Consider the following 18,832-nt stretch of genomic DNA (forward strand, 5'->3'; position numbering starts at 1 on the left):
TTCAGCAGTTGCCCTATAAGAATAGGTACATTGGAAGGAAGAATAATAGGAAAAATATTAATGATTTTTTAAAAATTAAGGGGAGTAAAACATGGAGCACAGTACACACCTCACCCAAATGTATTAAATAGTCCCAGTGGAAGATGCATGTAGCAGAATGTTTGAGAAAATGGCCGTCTGTAACTAAGCAGCACCACCTCAATAAGCATCAAGTGGTATTTTTAGAAAGAGAGTTGTGTGTGTCCCTCTTTCTCATCTAGACAGCATTCGAATAGCTGGAGGGCAGCAGGAGATGAATAAATATCACATGCACTTAGGATTCTGGAATTTTTCAGATGTCAGGAGGTTTTAAGCCCCACAAACACGTTTTTAGTTCATTTGTGTGGGATGGCTGTTAGTTATGCACAAAAAGAAGCCTATAAAATCATGCACAAAAAATAAAATAAGATAAAGGACAGCATGTTCAAGTCATTTTTAGCGAGAAAAGCCTGACTGTCAGATACATCATTGCAGACTCAAAGTACTATCCACCCACACACCAAGTCTAAAGAATGGCAATTACAGAGAGGCTTTTCACCCTGTTACTACTGCACCTTCCCATGGGGCTTAATCTACAGCTGAAATGGTGATGCAGTCTCACAGGATCCAGTCACCAAATATAATTCTTTTACTAACCAAATGAATTACAGGAGGCAGAGTGTGAAAAACGGCAGTTTTTATGTGCTTGATAGTCTTGTTGTCAAACCGCATCCCTCCCAAAACTTTAGTTCCTATGGGGATAACATTTAAAAGAAACAGTTTAAATATAGCTACAATTCTAATGTTTCTTTGGAGATGTGAGCCTTGCTTCTGCCTAAATATCCAAGTAAGACAGCACAAGAAAGCCCCATTTCCATATCAATTTCCGTGTTTATTGGGGATACTGTTGTTGAATGAAGCAGCTGAATACATCAACTTTATAGAGATTCACATCATGAGATGACACTTTTTGCCATCTCATGCCTGTTCATTCCAAGGCTGAAACAAATGTCAGGAAGAATGTCACTTATGTCAATAGATATCTTAAGTGACTAGAGACCAGAACCAATATTTTGGCTGGTAAACCCCAGGTTTTAGTATTCTCACTCTCTTGTAATATTAGAACTTGGGATCATACGAAGAAGTCAAATACAAGAAAACCTGGAACAGACAAATAGAACTTATTCACACCACGCATAATTAAACTGTGGATTTTGCTGTCAAATGGTACTGTATTGGCCACCAACTTAGGCAACTTTAAAAAGGAGGCTAAGACAAACTCATGGAAGAGAAGGCTATCACTGGATACTAGCCATTATGGTAGTACTTCCACTGCCAGAGGCCTTTGAATACCAGTTGTTGGGAACCAGCACTCAAGTCCTGTACTCAGGTCCTGCCTGAAGGTTCGCATAGGCCAGGGGTGGGAAACCTCTAGCTCACAACCAAGTGAGATGAATAGTCAACCCAACAAGAAAAACGCCACAGAAAGGAGACCAAAAGTGGCAGTTAATTGATGCAGGTGAGTCACAGAGGAAGCCTCCATTCTCATTAGATCTTTTCCTGTGAGGAGTCGCAAGGCGGCAGTGAAGAGCCTAGGCAAGTCATGGAGGAAGAGTCATGAGAGGCCAGGACACCTTCTCAGCAACAGTCCCACTCATGGAAGAAGGCTTAAAGGGTGTCTTCAGCAAGGTGGTCAGTGGCAACAGCAGCAGCAGAGCAGGATGACTGTTGAGGAGTTGCCCCAGCCTTTCATGACTCATCCTCTGAAGCTTGCCTGCATCATCCGCAACTGCCCTCTGAAGCTGCTTCAATGGTCCAGCAGCAAACCCAGGGCTGTTAACACACTGTAGTTTGCAACATCACCTGCCTGTGGCTAAGTGAATTGCAGTGCGATGACATTCTTACATTTTTATTATAGGTATAGATAAAGTAAACAAAACAAAAGACTGTAACAAATGCAATTAAATTACACTCCGATGCAAGCACCTGTAACAGTTTTATTAGATGCAAGTGTCTGTAATGAGTTTTCTAGTCCACAAGAACAGAAGAAAATAATCAATTTTTACTATTTAAACAAAGTAAATATGTTAAATGTACCTTTCTGTTAAAGCTTTGCTTTGCGTATCTCTTGCAGTCTGAAGATCTTCTTCTAGACGTTTTCTTTCCATCTCCAGTCTTTCCACTTCACCCTGAGTCCACTTCCTAGGGCTAATGAACCTCATTTCCTTTAGAAGTTCCTCCTTTTCATTGATTAACATTAATCGGTCTCGTTCAGAATCCAGCACACCAGGCCAGGCCTCACTATCCAATTTAGCCAACTGTATTTTCAAATTTGCTATTCTATAGGACGAAGGAAAACAATTAAGTTTGCATATGGCACATATGTTCCAGCAATCTCAGAAAAACCTTCCTGTTGGGCTCTCTTGCATATTCAACTAGAGCAGTACTGAACACCACAATTTATCAGATCTCACCAATGGTATATAAATTGTGTCCTAATCTAGTGACATAAAATGGCGTGTCAAAGCACAGAACCCATTATTTCAGGACACTTATTTTTTTAAAGAAGAAATGATTCAGCTTGTTCCCATAGCAGGGAAGTTGCTGCTTAATTAATTTAAATTCTATAATTAATAGAAATCCATTCAAGCTGCACTGAAGCCTTCTTTGCAGCCATTTTAATGTTCAGCTGCCTGGTTAAGCCCAACATTGTGCTCCACTGATGAATTAGCATTGGCATTAGTTCCTAATCTGTGAATTCCACTGTGAATTTATAAAGAGTGTGTTCTAAGAGGATTGCTCAACTGTAATTTGATAATTTCTGTCAACTATCAGCATGGATATGGTAAGAGGTCAGATTTGTTCTTAAGGTGGAATATTTTCCACCTTCAAAAATATAACAGCATTCTATGCATCCTACACCAGTAGTGCTTATGAAAGTAAACAAGCCATCTTATAAATCTGGCATCATTCTCTCACTCTAATTTTCACTTTGCAATTTTCACTTGAAAGAAAGCCATGATTCCACCTGTTCAGCATTCACTGATAGGGAATTTTAGCTTAATCATTAATACCTTGTAACACTCATATCAGCATTACCAGGAAATTTTGTCAATGGGGATTGTAGGATGTCAGGCACCAAATCAATTTTTGTTCCTATAGCTCATAACAAATGAAGGAAAAGACAGTTCAGTCTTTTACTTAAGTTTGCTTAAATAAAAATCACACTGCACACTTTCATATGCAAGGTTCTTTATCATTTGCATTATGCCAATCCTTGCTATTTTCATTCTTATTCTTATTAGATTGTTACTACAAATTAAAGGATTGGGAATTGAAGCTCAGAGATAGCGATAGGCAGACTCTGATTTCCTAGAGTTAGACCAATGACTTGCAGCTGAACAATATTGGTTCTCAACCATTTTTACTCTAATTAATGAAATATGGGAATCTGACATCATCAGAAAAGGAAAGCAAACAGTGCTTTAGCATAACCAAACATTTCAGTGGGACCAAGCCTTATCTGAATCCACTACAGATGTAACATGACATTTCATAAATAAATAAATAAAATTTAAAAATGGATGCACATCTCAGGAGTCTTAACCTGAATTCATACTCTAGTAATGAATAAGAAATTTATTTTAAAAGTAACTGGGATTTAATTGAAGAGGAACATGGTATCTGAAGCAGGAGTACGTTTTTTTGTGGAAACAAAACTAAGAAAATGCCCTCACAAAGTCCCTTGTTTTAAAATAGTGTTAAGCATGTCCTGTTGGCTTGAGGTTTTTTTAATGCTCTGTGGTTCTATACCTTTGTTTAATTTTAATAACGCAAGCCAACTTTGAGACCCTTGAGGACAACTTTGGGGATCAAAAAGTGGTATATAAATATTTCTCTAAAGAATAAATGAAAGTTTTAAATGCCATTTTTATACGTATGGTCATTATGACAGGCACAGCAACCTCACTGTGTTATTATTTATTTATTTATTTTCATATATAGATACATGCCCTGCCTTTCTTCTATCATTGAACCCAAGGCAACGTGTGCGGTTTCTGAGTGATGACTTACCCAAGTACTGACCGAACCCAGACATGCTTAGCTTCAGCAAGTGGGGGCCTCATGTGCCTTCAGGACATACCCATGGGCATACCTTTGGTACTGTACCAAAACAGTTGTCTATTCTGGCAACACAGACTACCTAATAACAGGAATCCAATACCTTATTATTCATGTTTTGCTATCCCCTGAATAGGACTAAAGTCACCAAAGAATTTAAAGGAACAACTTGGGCACATTAATTCAGACTACCCCCCATTTGCATTATCTTTCTTCCAAAGAGACACAATCCTTCAACAGGCTCTGAGTCTTTCTCTAGACCAGGGGTAGTCAACCTTTTTACACCTACTGCCCACTAATGCATCTTTCTTGATGGTAAAAATTCCTTACCCCCCACCAGTGCTTCATGGAAGGAGGATTCAGCTTGTGCCGTAGAACCCCCTACTGCCCACCTAGAATCCTGAAACGCCCACTAGTGGGTGGTAGGGACCGGGTTGACAACCCCTGCTCTAGACAAAGGAAAGAGGGAAGAAAAGGGCTCTTTTTCTCAGATGCTATGCATAGCAACCAAGGAGGAGAAAACGAACCAGGAAGTGATTGCACACTGGTGTAAGTCTGAGGCAGCTTCAGAAAAATTGACCATGGGTTGCTTGCAACACCTACTGACTTATTTATAATCTTTTGCTTATTACTGAACTATAGGTCTTGTTTGCTCGATTCTCATAGTGGGAACAGAATGAGCATTTCATGAAATCTAGAACTGTTTTTAGGTTCTTGCAATATCTCAAATTTGGCTGCAAGATGTTCCCTAACTCTAGAATAAAACCAACAGTGGCAATGGTTTGTACCTTCACAGTAAGCTGCCAAAATGAGAGTTAAAACTAGTAACCAGTCTTTGACAACCAAACACTATATAAAAAGTTTTAAACAACTGTAATAAAAGTTTATAGGATCATCACTTATTCTGATCCAAAAGCACATTAGTTCCACATGAAAAAGAAAAGTCCTCCGAGAAATATTTGACAGAAGTCTGCCTGTAAAGAAACAAATTCATCCTCATGTTACCTTCTAAATGTGTACTGTTTAAACATACTTGTCCTCTTAAAAAATGTCTGTTTGTCTGCACTATGGATTTAAGTGCTTATTGTCAATAGCAGTAGGGGAAGGTCCACTTACTTTCGCTTAGCATCTTCATATTGGAGGCGCAGTCTCACCTTCTCAGCCAATTGATTATTCGTGTTCACAATAAACTAAAGAAGCAAATAGTAAAGTTAAAGGGTGTTGACACATTTTCCCCTTTGTAGATTAAGCATGTTGACATGAGTCAGAGCCAAAGCTCAACATATGGATCCAAAGATTAAGAAATAACACATATGCTATAAATCTTTTCCATAAAATTTTACAAAGCAGTGGTTCAAACACTAGGTCCCCACAAAACATTATTTAATAGCTAAGATGGGATATAAGACTAAGAGAAGCTCACACAGTATTTTAGATTTTACATACATTTCCAGAAACATCAGTTTGGGAACCAGCATCGAGATACTGCTTAGACAATGGGAAACTGGAGTCTTCCAAGGATATATTGCTGGCCCACAAGTCTGAATGTGATCCTCTGTCTGTCACAAAATTAGCTGTCAATCTGGCAAGGTTCTAGAACAAGAAAAAATCAAAGTCATCTTATTATTGCCTCAGTGCTGCCCTGGTGCTTTGAAGGAGAAATTTAAGACTGAATTGACATTGTGAGGGGGTAACAGTCCCTTATCAACTGATGGTCTGGTTCACCAATAACTCTCTCTAAACCATGGTTAACATTAACTATTAATGAACTGAAGTGTCTGGCAGAAGACTACCTGGTTTATTATGTCACAGAATAGCTAACAGCACCAGCAAAAGTTGCTGAGCCTTGACAACAGTTTGAAATTTTTGGTGCTCTTCACTCATGGTTCTTTAGCTTTTGGGTGATGATGGCTCCTTAACCATGGTTAAGGAGGAGGTTTGGATTCACACACAACACAAAGCAATAGTTAAGGTTCTCTAAGGTTTATAGACTAACTACAAATCTTGTTGAATGAACAACATTTTGAATATAGTTAATAAAACACAAGTAAGCTATTGAACTGGGTTCACATGTAATGCTAACTCAATGTTTAATAAATCATATATTAATAAACAATGATTAGGATTATGTATAAATCAGGATAATGTGAAAAGGCATAGGCCCAGTTACACATCACATTAAATCAGGGGTCAGCAAACTTTTTCAGCAGGGGGCCAGTCCACTGTCCCTCAGACCTTGTGGGGGGCTGGACTCTATTTTCAAAAAATAATAATAATGAACGAATTCCTATGCCTCACAAATAACCCAGAGATGCATTTTAAATAAAAGCACACATTCTATTCATGTAAAAATACGCTGATTCCTGGACTGTCCGCAGGCCAGATTTAGAAGGCGATTGGGCCGGATCTGGCCCCCGGGCCTTAGTTTTCCTACCCATGCATTAAAACATAGTTACAGAGGTGGGGGTAGGAGAGACAGAAAGTCTAGTGTAAAGAGATTGCCTTGATTTTTAAACAATGATCTTGTACTGATAATTTAAGTTGATGTGTCAGTAGCATACAAGCATTTCTGTTTTTGTAGTTATGGAAACAGAGTCGCTATAATGGTAGTTTGAGATCTGCCTAGCAGAGGAGTTCACCCAGTCAATTTCATACCATAATGAGATCTTGTTTTTCTTTCTCTCCTGAAGTGATGGCCTTCTTAATAGCTTTCATTTCACTTAAGATAGCTTGTGCCTCATCAAGTTTATATCCACCTTGGGTATCAGCCATTTTCATATCAATTCTTCAAGATGATGTAAAAAATAGAAGAGAAACAGTTATTAAGAGGAAAAACAAGACTAGTTAGCTCTAAAGAAGAAGAAGAAGAAGAAGAGTTTGGATTTGATATCCCGCCTTTCACTCCCCTTCAGGAGTCTCAAAGCGGCTAACATTCTCCTTTCCCTTCCTCCCCCACAACAAACACTCTGTGAGGTGAGTGGGGCTGAGAGACTTCAAAGAAGTGTGACTGGCCCAAGGTCACCCAGCAGCTGCATGTGGAGGAGCGGAGACGCGAACCCGGTTCCCCAGATTATGAGACTACCACTCTTAACCACTACACCACACTGGCTCCCAAAGACAAGGGACTTTGCTTTATGAATCTTGTTTCAGGGGGTGGGGGTTAAAAAGTGATTTTTTAGCTACTGGTGCTGTACCCTGCTCAAAATCCCCACCAATGGGATTTATTATCTGTCTCCAACTTAATGAAAAATTTGAATTTAAGATTACAGAAACAGCAGCGGCTGTGTTATTACTGATATTTGTAAACCGCTCTGGAAGCCTTTTGGCTGAAGAATAAGTTAATGTTTATTATTTATTTATTCAACTTTCAACTTATACACAGCCCTATACCCCGAGGTCTCAGGGTGGTTCACAACAAGACCACAACATGTAAAATCAATCCAAAAGCAATAACCCAATAACGCCCCCCCCCCCACAAAAGCCACATTCCAAAAGGGTGTTGGATGTCAATAAGATCAACCAAAGGCCTGGTTAAAAAGGAACATTTTTGCCTGGAGCCTAAAGGTGTGTAATGAAGGCTCCAGGGGAACTTCCCTGGGAAGTTAACTTACGTCTGTTTTCATAAAGGACAAAAAGGGGAAGTATCAAATTAAACCATGAACGGCAAACTATAGGATAAATCTTGGTTACAAGCTCGTGGGGAGTCTGGAGACAGCAAAAATCACAAGCCCAGGTTCAGACTAAGTCAAATCATTACACTACCCAACTAGATATAAATTAAAAATGGTAGCAGGTGAAGATAATTAACTTACTTCTTCAACGTTTGGAAACCAATTTCCTTATACTGTAGTTCCTGTCTCATGTGGGCAACTTCTCTCTTCAGTTTATTAACCTGTTGAAATGTGAACAGAGCAAAGTATTTTGTTACTTTAACAAATATTTTCCACTACTTTATTCAGAACTTTACTTTAAAACCCCTAAAACATTTCTCGACTTTCACAGAAAATGAGTTTAATTTAATACCAAGTGAGGTAAACCAAGTAAGTGCTGCAAACCTTTGGAAAACATTAAATGAATAGATAGCGTACATGGAACAATCTCTCTACTATCCATTGTTATGGTTTTGCCATCTTCCATCTTTTAAGGTTGGAAGAAAACATTTATTAATGTTTTTGTAAATGCAATTATAAATTGAGGAAAACTAAATTGTAGGATTATGGCCATGAAGCAAAGGTCTTTGTTTTGCACTTTGCCTTCCTTTCATTCACTTCTTGTTTTGATTTGGTTCAAATTTGTTTCTATTTTGCTGACTCTTCTCTTGGACACATGTATGTGATATATGTAATCAATAAAAATAAAAATGTTGTTGTTATTTTGTAATGGACACTTTGCATTGGCCTGGTTCATACATCACCAAACCATGGCTTAGCCCTGCACAGTAAGTAGCACAACCACCAGCACATTCTCACTAAGCCATGCTTTGGAGCAGGGGTCCTCAAACTACAGCCCATGGGCCGCATCCGGCCCGCCAGGGTCCTGAATCCGGCCCATCCGGGGTTTTGAGAGGAAGATGCCCAGAATTGCTGGAGGACGGACACCTGGAGGGAAGCTCACTGGCCTCAGCCGCAGGTTTGGTTTGCCTTCCGTCGTGCATCCCCCTCCCCTTCCTTCCAAAGGAAGAGCTGCCCCTTCCTGTCTCTCCAGGTCCCTCCCTCTCTCCCTCTCACCCAGCTGGTCTGAAACTTGCTCCGAGGGGCGAGTGGCTTGCCCGAGGAAGGCGAGCAGGAGCCACACGGGAGACTCAGGACCTTGCTGGTGAGTGGGCTTGGCGGGCACAGCTGTGGAAGGGGCCACGCAGTGGCAGCGGCCTAGTTGGCGAAGTGTGCGCAGGATCGCTCGCCAGCCACGTCCTTCTGGGCAACTTTGCTCCCCCAATCGCCACCCCTCCGGTGCGTGCTCCTCGTCTCCCACTGCCCTTCAGGTCAGTGCAGGTCAGGGGCCATGGTCGTCCCAAGAAAGTGCACAAGGAGAGGCTACTTTTGTAAAAGGCCGCAGTGAGTCGTGGGGATGGGCGACACGCAGCAGGCTGTGGGGATTGGGAGCAGGGAGACGCAGGCAGGCTGGCGCGTGGGGATTTGGGGTTGAAGAACAGGCATGCAAGCTGGGGGGTATGTCGATGGGGGTTAGGGAGACACGCGGCAAGTTGGGTTGTGAGGATGGGGCTAAAGGAGACACAGGTGCAGGCTGGGTCATTGGGTTCTGAGTTAGGGAAGCACATGCATAGGTTGGGTTGTGGGGAATGGGGTTAGGGAGACGTGTATAAGCTGGGTTTTGGGGATTAGGGCGTGTACAGGCAGACGCATGTATAGGTTGGGTTGTGGGGATGGGGGCATGGAAGGCCTGCATGTAGACTGGGCCATGGGAGTGAGGGAGATTCATGTGTAGGCTGGGTTGTAGGGATGAGCATTAGCGATACTGACCATCTCATTAGCCAAAAGCAGGCCCGTACTTGCCATTGAAATACTTTGTGTTGATTAAAATCGTTCTTCATTTTAAATATTGTATTGTTTTTTTCCTGTTTTTTGTGCCCCACAAATAAAATATGTGCAGTGTGCATAGGAATTTGTTCATATTTTTTAAAAACTATAGTCAGGCCCCCAACAGTGTCTGAGGGACAGGGAACTGGCCCCGTTTAAAAAGTTTGAAGACCTCTGCTTTGGAGCATTGGAAATTTCAGGTTGTTATATTACAAGGAATTAAAAGCACCACTTTCCCCTCTTACCCTAGATTTTGTGGTAGCAATTTCCGCTTTAAGAATTTCTGGATCATATTTTGAGCTAGATGAGGAACTGGAAATTACTACAATAAAAGGAAACAAACAAACAAAACAAATATTAAAAGCACACCAAAGAAGGAACAGAAAAGTATACAAACAAATCACAATATTTCCCTTGTAAGCATTTGAGTTAATAATAATAATAATAATAATAATAATAATAATAATAATAAATGGCAAATAAACACAAAATTTTGGGTTGGCTATCTAGCAGTTTCCGGAAAAAGAGGGACAATAAGTATTAGGAAATGGAAACAAGGGAATCTGCAGTGATTTCAATTGAAAGCTTGTCTCAAAATGTAACGTCAAGATTTGAAAAGTAACAGCTTGCTCTTCCAATCCTAACTTTCCATTTTAAAGGTGTTTTCTGTTTTTATAATTTCAGCGTTTAAAGTAAAACCTTTCCTACTGACAAAAGTCACTGTGACAGATTCTACTAATCAAAGTTATTTGTATACATTAATGTCATATATTATTTATGTGGAACAGCAGCAACACGAGTAGCGAGTCTATATGCATGCAGACACTATGTGTGGTAGTTTATGCGTATTACCTAATGTTATTTGCGCTTGAATAAGGGAAATAATGCACAACTGATTCTTTTGAAATTTGTCTCCACTATCCAGCACTTTCAAAAGTCACTTTTAAAAACAGAACAGCAGCTCAATTCTTGGCAGTGGGAGCTGCTGCAAGGAAAACCTCCAGGTTTTTATGAAGTTCTTTTTCTCATGGATAGTTATTGTGGATTGTAGCCCATATCTTCAGGCAGTTCCAAATCTTAACCTTCAAAAGGCAAGATGGAAAATTCCAAAATATAGCTCAGCTATGCAAAAAATTTAAAAGGCTACAGGCACCAATGATCATGAAATGTTTTTAGTGTATAGCTTAAAGGAGATAGGTTTGTTTTCAACAGACTGATCCTATGGTGTAAGGGACAGGAGGTTGTAAGACAGGATTACAGTGGTACCTTGGGTTATGAACTTAATTCGTTCCAGAGGTCCGTTCTTAACCTGAAACCGTTCTTAACCTGAGGTACCACTTTAGCTAATGGGGCCTCCCGCTGCCGCCACACAATTTCTGTTCTCATCCTGGGGCAAAGTTCTTAAACTGAGGTACTACTTCTGGGTTAGCGGAGTCTGTAACCTGAAGTGTTTGTAACCCGAGGTGTTTGTAACCCGAGGTACCACTGTAGATGCCAAGCTCCATGACATACTAGCAGAACAAGGATAAAGAACAAAAATCTAACCAAGAACTCACAACTAGTCTGAGACCCCAGCTTGTGCTCCCAGACATCATGAAGTTGTTGGTATTCTTGCTGTGCTAGTTCAAGCCTTTGTTGCTTGACCTGGTAGATCTCCTTCTGAGCAGTCAGTGCTTCTTGTGCCAGGACAAGGTAGTCCTTCAGCATGTGTTCCTGCTCCCGCCGCCATTGCACTCGAGGATCCTCTATCTGGGTAGTTTCTTTGAAACAAGTGAACATCTTTACTAAAAAGGGTAGAGATAACTTAAAACAAATAAACACAGCCAAATCTAGCCTAGAACATTAAGTTTCCACCATTTCTAATTTCTGACACAGCCAACTTGCCCACTAAAGGCATGCAATTGTTTATATACCATGTTGTTGTTGTTTAGTCGTTTAGTCGTGTCTGACTCTTCGTGACCCCATGGACCAGAGCACACCAGGCACTTCTGTCTTCCACTGCCTCCCACAGTTTGATCAGACTCATGCTGGTAGCTTCGAGACTCATGTTTGTAGCTTATATACCATATACCTTCCTTAAAAACAGAGGTCTGTTTCCCTCTCTCTAGAAGCTTGTTTATCCCTGTCAGGAGACCAGGGCAGTTTAGCATAAATGAAGCACCTCCTTTCAGATTTGTTTCTGTTAACACAGTATTGTTACTCCCATGGAAACTGGTAACAATCCTGAATATACCAGTGGGGAAACTGAACAGCCAAGACAGATATTGTGCACTGTACGTAACACATCTTGCATTTGACCAGTTAAATTTACTGTTTGCTTCTTTCTCTGATCACTCCCTATGCAATTTGTTCTCAAGATTTTTCAAATTACTGATACTAAGGTTTTCAGGGACCTTCCCTCCCATCACTCATATATGAAGTATGTTAGTGATTCCCAAATCTCAGTTTAGGATTTACTAAAATGACACAAAGGAAATTTGGATTTCCCTGTGCCTTCAGTACAGATACATAAGGTGGTATTCAACTAAATTTCACTCAGAATAGACCCATTGAAAGTCACGTTCCTAGGTTTTGATGTATCTCAGACCTTCCAAGTGTCTCTATTTTCCAGGGACAGTCCTGAATTTACAGAAGCTTTCTCGTTTTCTAATTTGATCCTGGAATGTCCCGCTTTTTCTTAGGAAATCCCTATTTTCATCAGAGAAATGTTGGAGGATATGGAGTTATGAGACCCCCGAGCCAAGGAGGTAAGTAAATTACAACCTTTAGAAGACATCTGAAGGCAGTCCTACACAGGGAAGTTTGTTAATGTTTAATGTGTAATTGTGTTTTTATATATGTTGGAAGTCGCCAAGAGTGGCTGGTGCGACCTAGTCGGGTGGGCCGGGTATAAATAATAAAATTGTTGCTGTTGTTGAACAGGACATCCCTATTTTCATTGGAGAAACATTGGTGGGTATGCCCTGTGTAAAACTTAGTTGAATACCACCCAGCATATGCCAGCTCTTTTTAGGCCTACTCATGCTTTTACTTGGCAGGAAACAGACAAAGGCAGGGAAACAAGAACAACCTTTACATAATGCAGCCAAGACTGTGGTAAGTAATTGAATTGGCTTGTAATGTTAGTTATCCCCCATGTGAGATTCACAGAAGCTCCTGGGTGTCATGTAAGCAAAGTGCCCCATGGCACCAATATATGAGAGACTGCAAATAATTTGAATTTGTGTTACTGATCAAGTGTTGAGAAAAAGAAAAGTCTTGTGTTTTGCTCAGTTCTGCTGCAGGTTTTTGTTTGGAAACCAGGAACAGGCGTTTCAGTTCTTCAGCCAGCGTTAAACGCTTCAGGCTGTCTGAACTAATCATGCTTGAGTGAGGATGCCTAGTTACCACATAATGAATAATTAATATGGAGGGGCTGCAGGATACCAAAGGAATCTAATCTGCATAATTTAGGCGTTCCTTTAAATATTTAGTAAAAACTGTTGTGGCAACGCAGCCATTAAAAGGATCCAAGCAAACCAGAAGGTTTTCTTTAGTGCTTAATGATCTATGATCCAGAAAGTCACCTGCCACTGACACAAGCCAAAACATTTAATTTTATCAGCATCTGGAGGCTGCTGGTATGATGGCTATAAGCAGGCACAACTCATTTTGACTGGAATACACTGTGTACATGCCAGCAGGTTAATGCTATTAAACACAGAAATGCAATGGTGTGAACAACACTTCAACAAATGGGCCCAATCCCCATCTTCCCGCTTTACACACTGAAACTTGAGTTTGTAACTTCTAATCTAGTCCTTTTTAAGGACCTCTTACTTGACGTCTTCCAGAGCTTCTCAACCTTATTTGGTAAATAATCAAGTATAAACTTCTGGCAGTCTGTACCCCAGGATTGTCTCACATTTCTAACATTAATGGTTTTGCTATGGACAAGTTTGGGGAAGGGCATGGGGACGAGGAAAGAGAACACTGAAGAGAAAGACAGAAGCAAAGAATCCCTGGCTGACTTGTCTCAATTTCTGAATGAGGAACCAAGTACCGTATTTTTCGCTCCATAAGGCGCACCTGACCATAAGGCGCACCTACTTTGGGGGGGGGGATTCACTGACAGGCTGCCCTTCTCCCTCCTCAGGGAAAAGCCCCCAAGAGCCACACACACACTCCGCGCGGCTCTTGGGGGCTTTTGTGGGAGGTGGGGGAAGTGAGAGAGCCTCGCTCTGTCCCTTCCCCCACCTCCCGCAAAAGCCAGGGATAGCCGTGCGAAGCCTCCATAGGGCTCCCTGTTGCCCTGCGGAGGCTTTGCGCCGCTAAGGCAGAAGCTAAAACAGCTAGAGGGAGCGCAGCGCAACGCTCTCTCTAGCTGTTCTGGCTTCTGGGGTAGCCCTCGAAGCCTCCGCAGGGCAGCAGGGAGCCTTCATCCCACTGCCCTGCAGAGGCTTCACTGGCTACCCCAGAGCTGCTCAGGATTTTGTCGCGGCTGGAGGGGGAAGCCCGGGTTTCCCCCCCGCCAGCCCCAAAGAGCAGCTCAGGGAGCTGCTCCCAGAGCTTATGGGGCTGGCGGGGGAAGCCCAGGGTTTTCCCCCCCCAGCCCAAAAGAGCAGCTCGGGGAGCAGGGGACAGGCTGTGCGCAGCCTTCCTGCTGCTCCCAGAGCTTGTGGGGCTGGCAGGGGAAATCCTGGTCCCCCCCCCCAGCCCCAGGGACCACACATTCGCTCCGTAAGACACACAGACATTTCCCCTTAGATTTTAAGAGGAAAAAAGTGCCTCTTGTGGAGCGAAAAATACAGTAGTTCTTCCTGACAAGCTCAGCATCCAATCTCAACCTATGTCAGAAAAAAGAAAAAGCAGTGTTACGACTTCTCCAAACAGGAAGCATTTGGCAGACAAATGAACAGATAACATTAATAACAGAAACCATAAACAGAATGCAAATACTACAATCTTTTCCTTCCTTATAATATTTACCAACTTATTCATTAAATCTAATACTCTAATATATCAGTGTTAGTGTTGTTTTTGGTGTGTATGTGCCGTGAGGGTCCCATAACAAAATGGCTGCCACAGCGAGGCATGTACTTATGGAATCACAGAACTTAAGAGTTGGAAGGAACCATGAGGGTCATCTAGTCTAACTCCCTGCAATGCATGACTCTTTTGTCCAAAGTGGGACTCAGACTCATGACCCTGAGATTAAGAATCTCATGCTCTACTGGCTGGTCCTAAATGTTGGAAAGCACACTATGGATTTTTCTCCACAAACATTGATGCTGTCGTTGTCCAAGGAGCATTTGCAAGGTGGCTGCTCCACTTCCTCTCCCACACAAGCGCTTACCATCCATAAATACATCTCTCTCACACACATGCACACAAAGCGAAGGAATGCATTTCTCCATCTTTCTCAGCAGAAATCTATTCTTCTGGGGCACACTTGCGAGTGCAAACACATGGTGTAATAAGTGGAACACACATATGGAAAAAGCCCCCTCCTGGGACAAAGCAAGTGCTCGCAAACAGCGAATGGACCTATTCCGCTGTCCCTCATTTCCTGCACACCCAGAAAGACAGAAAGATTTCTTTATTGGGGTGCGGGGAAGGAACTAACAAAGGGATTTCTCTAACAGGGTGATTGTGGTGCCTCTTCCTTTCTCCCACCCCAGACAACCACTGTCAAATTTTCTAAGTGCACTAAGAAGGGACTGAGGCAAAGAGAAAACGGGGCAACAAAATATAGGATAAAAACTAATTTCAAAATAAGCAAGTGTAAAAAATAATTGCAAACTCAGCAAGTGTAGACTCAAAATGAACTCAAATACTCAGGCTGATAACTACCTGCTAAAATAACAAATGAAAATGTCACAATGTAATTATTGTAGTTTGGTGAGGAGAAAAGAGAGTTAAAAAAAAAAAAACCCTCTTCCCAGAGACCAGAGAGTATATATTGCCTGAAAGAAAAATAAAATGCTCCTAACTGAAGAGACAACCCCTGTAAACAGTCACGGTAAAGACCGCAGAAGCAGCCAAAAAACCAAATAGGAGTGGGTGGGTGTGTCAGCTCTCAGCCTGAAACCACTAAATGTTAACCCCAAAACTTCAAAGAAGTGGTTGGAGGATACAGCTAGCCCATACCACACCACGCAATAAGCAGAAAAAACATGTCAGGCAGCCCAGTGTTTACTCGTTGCTGTGGGTGCTGCAGAGGATAAAGGAGGAAGGAGGAGTTTCCTTTCATGGGAGACAGTCATTCTCCAAAGCTCTCTCTTAGCCAGAGGAAGCCACTGAGCCTTCCTTTCTTCTGAAAGAGGGGGTGGGGGGAGCACACCCCTCATAAAGGGCAGTGGAGGAGGAGCAGCAGCAGCAAAAAAAAAGAGCTGTCAGTTCCATCCGAAAAAACAACGGCTTATAGTATTCCTTAAACTTCAAAAAACAAATAAATTATCATCTTCGGCAAGTACTCAGGCACTGGCTTTTATTCAGTCCAGCAGCTATAGAAGAATGGCCCACTGGGGCACTCGCAAGTTTGCCATACAAGTCTTTTAAACCAAAATGCCAAATATGTGCAGTATTTAAGAAAGCTCGGATTATTTTGAGTCTGAAGAACAACCCAGTTGCTTGCGTCAGAGACAAATGCCAAGAGATAGTAATTTTTGCTTCTTCCCATATCCTCAAAATGAAGTCCTGGGAAAAATACTTCGTGAGAATGTTCATTAATAATGTAGTCAGGAGGCGAATATTCTAGGTTCTTAGTTCCATTTTATTATCTTTGCTTTAGATAGCACCATATAAACCACAATTTTCGGCCAGTGAAAGGTCTGTGTAATAGAATGAAGGAATCTGTGCCAGAAAAACATTTTTAAAACCAGGCTTCCTATTTATAATATGCACGTATTATGTTCACTTCACTAAATTTAAAACTTTAAAAATTTCAATGTATCACTAATAAAATTTCAATTTATCACTTCCATAACATGACATAAAGTAGATCTTAGCAGCAAAACGGATTACAGGTTTTGGGATGGGCCAACACTAACTTTTTTTTCTTTCAACTAAAATCTGATTCTGGTTTTCCAACTGTTTAATTTTTCTGTCTAAGCCTTACAGATTTATATTTAACTAGCAGCAGCTAGCATTTTCACAGTGGTTTTGACTGTAATCGTATGGGCATTTAACTGAGACTTAACATCTACTGAACTCAGTGGGACTTGCTTTGAGTAGACAGCTAAAGAACTGAGCTTTCGACCAGTCTAAAGTGTTTCAAACACCATATACTACAGATACAGAACTGAGGTTAAACAAAAAGTAGCTTTTCTAAGGCCACCTTTTCACAGCTGAAACAAGACTTGAACCAGGGATTTATGGTTCATAGTTCAGAATCTAAGCCACTCTACTGCAGCAGGTATCTAACTGAGCAATGACAAGGCACCTGTTGAGATGTACTCCAGAATGAAACAGAGCATTTTTTCAACACCTAAACAGGTGCAATATGGGTTTTCATGTTGGCCCATTTATGTAAAGGATGGCTGTGCAATCAGCTGAAACAGTCAAAAGCTGTTATGTGGAGACCATCAAAGGAAACTGAAAGTGGTGGGATAGTTAATCAATAAAGTATCTGATGCTGCAGAAGCCACTCAGGAGGGTGTGCACCAACTTTTCACAAGGACCAGTGGGGAGAGCTGGGATGTTACAAATAATAAACCAAAACATGGATCTTTATTCATCAGACAAGGATAGTGTCTATTGAAGCCTCCATCTAGACCCTCTGATTCTATAATTTATTTCTGTTTTATTTATATTATTGGTTTATCTTTGCATTTATCTTTGCATCCTGGGACAATATACGGTATAAATAAAATAATGATACTAGTAAGTACATGCATGCATGTTATTGGTAGTAACAAACATAGTGGCATAGCATGTTTTCATTGCACCCAGTGTGCACGCACGCATGCCGGAAGGGGCAGGTAATGGAGGGCGAATGGAGCCCACCATATACCAGTCCACCCCTCACTGCCAACAGAGTGACTCCAGCCCTAAACTACTTTGATCAGATCCCAGCCTCGCAAAGCGGTGCACAGCAGGCTCAGGGAGGGCAGTGTGCCCCCCAGAAAAATGCACCAGGGGGCAATCGCCCTGGCAGCACCTCCCTGCCCTACTTTATGCCCCTGGTAACAAGGTATTGTTATATGCATTTGGATCCAGTGCTGCTCGGGAATTATAACAAGCAAAAAAATATCATTGCGGTTAAAATCAATGCACTTTTAAAAGGTTCAGTCCACCATCTTGATTCAAAATGGCGCCCAACTGTATCGAAATATAGACACAACCCTAATCTCTGATCTCAGGAACCATCATGCAAAATTTGGTTATGATATCTTAAGAGGCGCCCACATACATAGCAAACAACTTTCCAAAGTAGATACTTCTAATCAGTATTAGAACTAATAGGGCTTTCCATCTAGTTCAGCTCCCAGGTAACATTCACTGACCCTACCGTGAGTTTACATTTCATTAACAGACAATCTTAAATCATTTACACCTTGCTCAACACTACTGCACTAAGCACTAACACCCAAGCAGTAAGTTCACAACAAGAAAAGTTTCTCTATAGCAATTTATGTTATGAGGTAACCATACAAATGTCATAAATAAATAAGAAATTGTATGAATAAAGAGAATGTCTTCAATCCAAAGATCCTGTGAGCAGAGTTCCACTCATGGGATGCTCTGGCTTGATCCCTTGCCACCCCCTTTAGTTAGCCCCTCCCCAATGTGCTCTGGAGGGTTTGGGTGACCATGCAAACTAGTGTAGGAGGATGTAGGAGGAGCGGCAAAAATCACCTCCTGCCCCCACCAGCACCAGGTGCCACAGGACCAAAGACCTCTCTATGAGCAGAAGGAACAACTCTATATGTAAGCCAATAACAACTTAACCTATGTGTATTCTGACACACACAACATGTTTAAATATATCAGCAAACTCTGAGAAAAAAATTGAATGTTTTTTTTGGGGGGGTCACTAAAATTATGCCTATACTCAAGAAACACATGAATCCTCAGAATTCCAAATCAAAAGGAAAAATGAAACAATGAAAGAAATGGATCAGATGGGATGTTTATAATATGTAATACTTGAAAGTAGTTTCTTCTCTAATTCT

The 18,832-nt window shown here is 41.3% G+C and overlaps 1 protein-coding gene across 2 annotated transcripts in view; it reads right to left on the reverse strand.

Moving 5' to 3' along the window:
- WWC1 (WW and C2 domain containing 1) overlaps positions 1-18,832 on the reverse strand; it is a 75,582-nt gene that overhangs the window by 27,381 nt on the left and 29,369 nt on the right. The window contains exons 3-9 of one of the 2 annotated variants that reach the window (XM_083596825.1): positions 11,234-11,437; positions 9,923-9,999; positions 7,953-8,032; positions 6,796-6,925; positions 5,587-5,733; positions 5,257-5,330; positions 2,116-2,358 (exon numbers count right to left, since the gene is read on the reverse strand). In XM_083596825.1, the coding sequence (XP_083452951.1) occupies positions 2,116-2,358; positions 5,257-5,330; positions 5,587-5,733; positions 6,796-6,925; positions 7,953-8,032; positions 9,923-9,999; positions 11,234-11,437 (955 nt within the window). Of the gene's footprint in view, positions 1-2,115; positions 2,359-5,256; positions 5,331-5,586; positions 5,734-6,795; positions 6,991-7,245; positions 8,033-9,922; positions 10,000-11,233; positions 11,438-18,832 lie in introns of both variants that reach the window. The other variant, XM_083596826.1, reaches the window with a different exon arrangement.

The sequence above is a fragment of the Podarcis filfolensis genome, assembly GCF_964270895.1.
Source record: "Podarcis filfolensis genome assembly, chromosome: 2".
NCBI lineage: Eukaryota > Metazoa > Chordata > Lepidosauria > Squamata > Lacertidae > Podarcis > Podarcis filfolensis.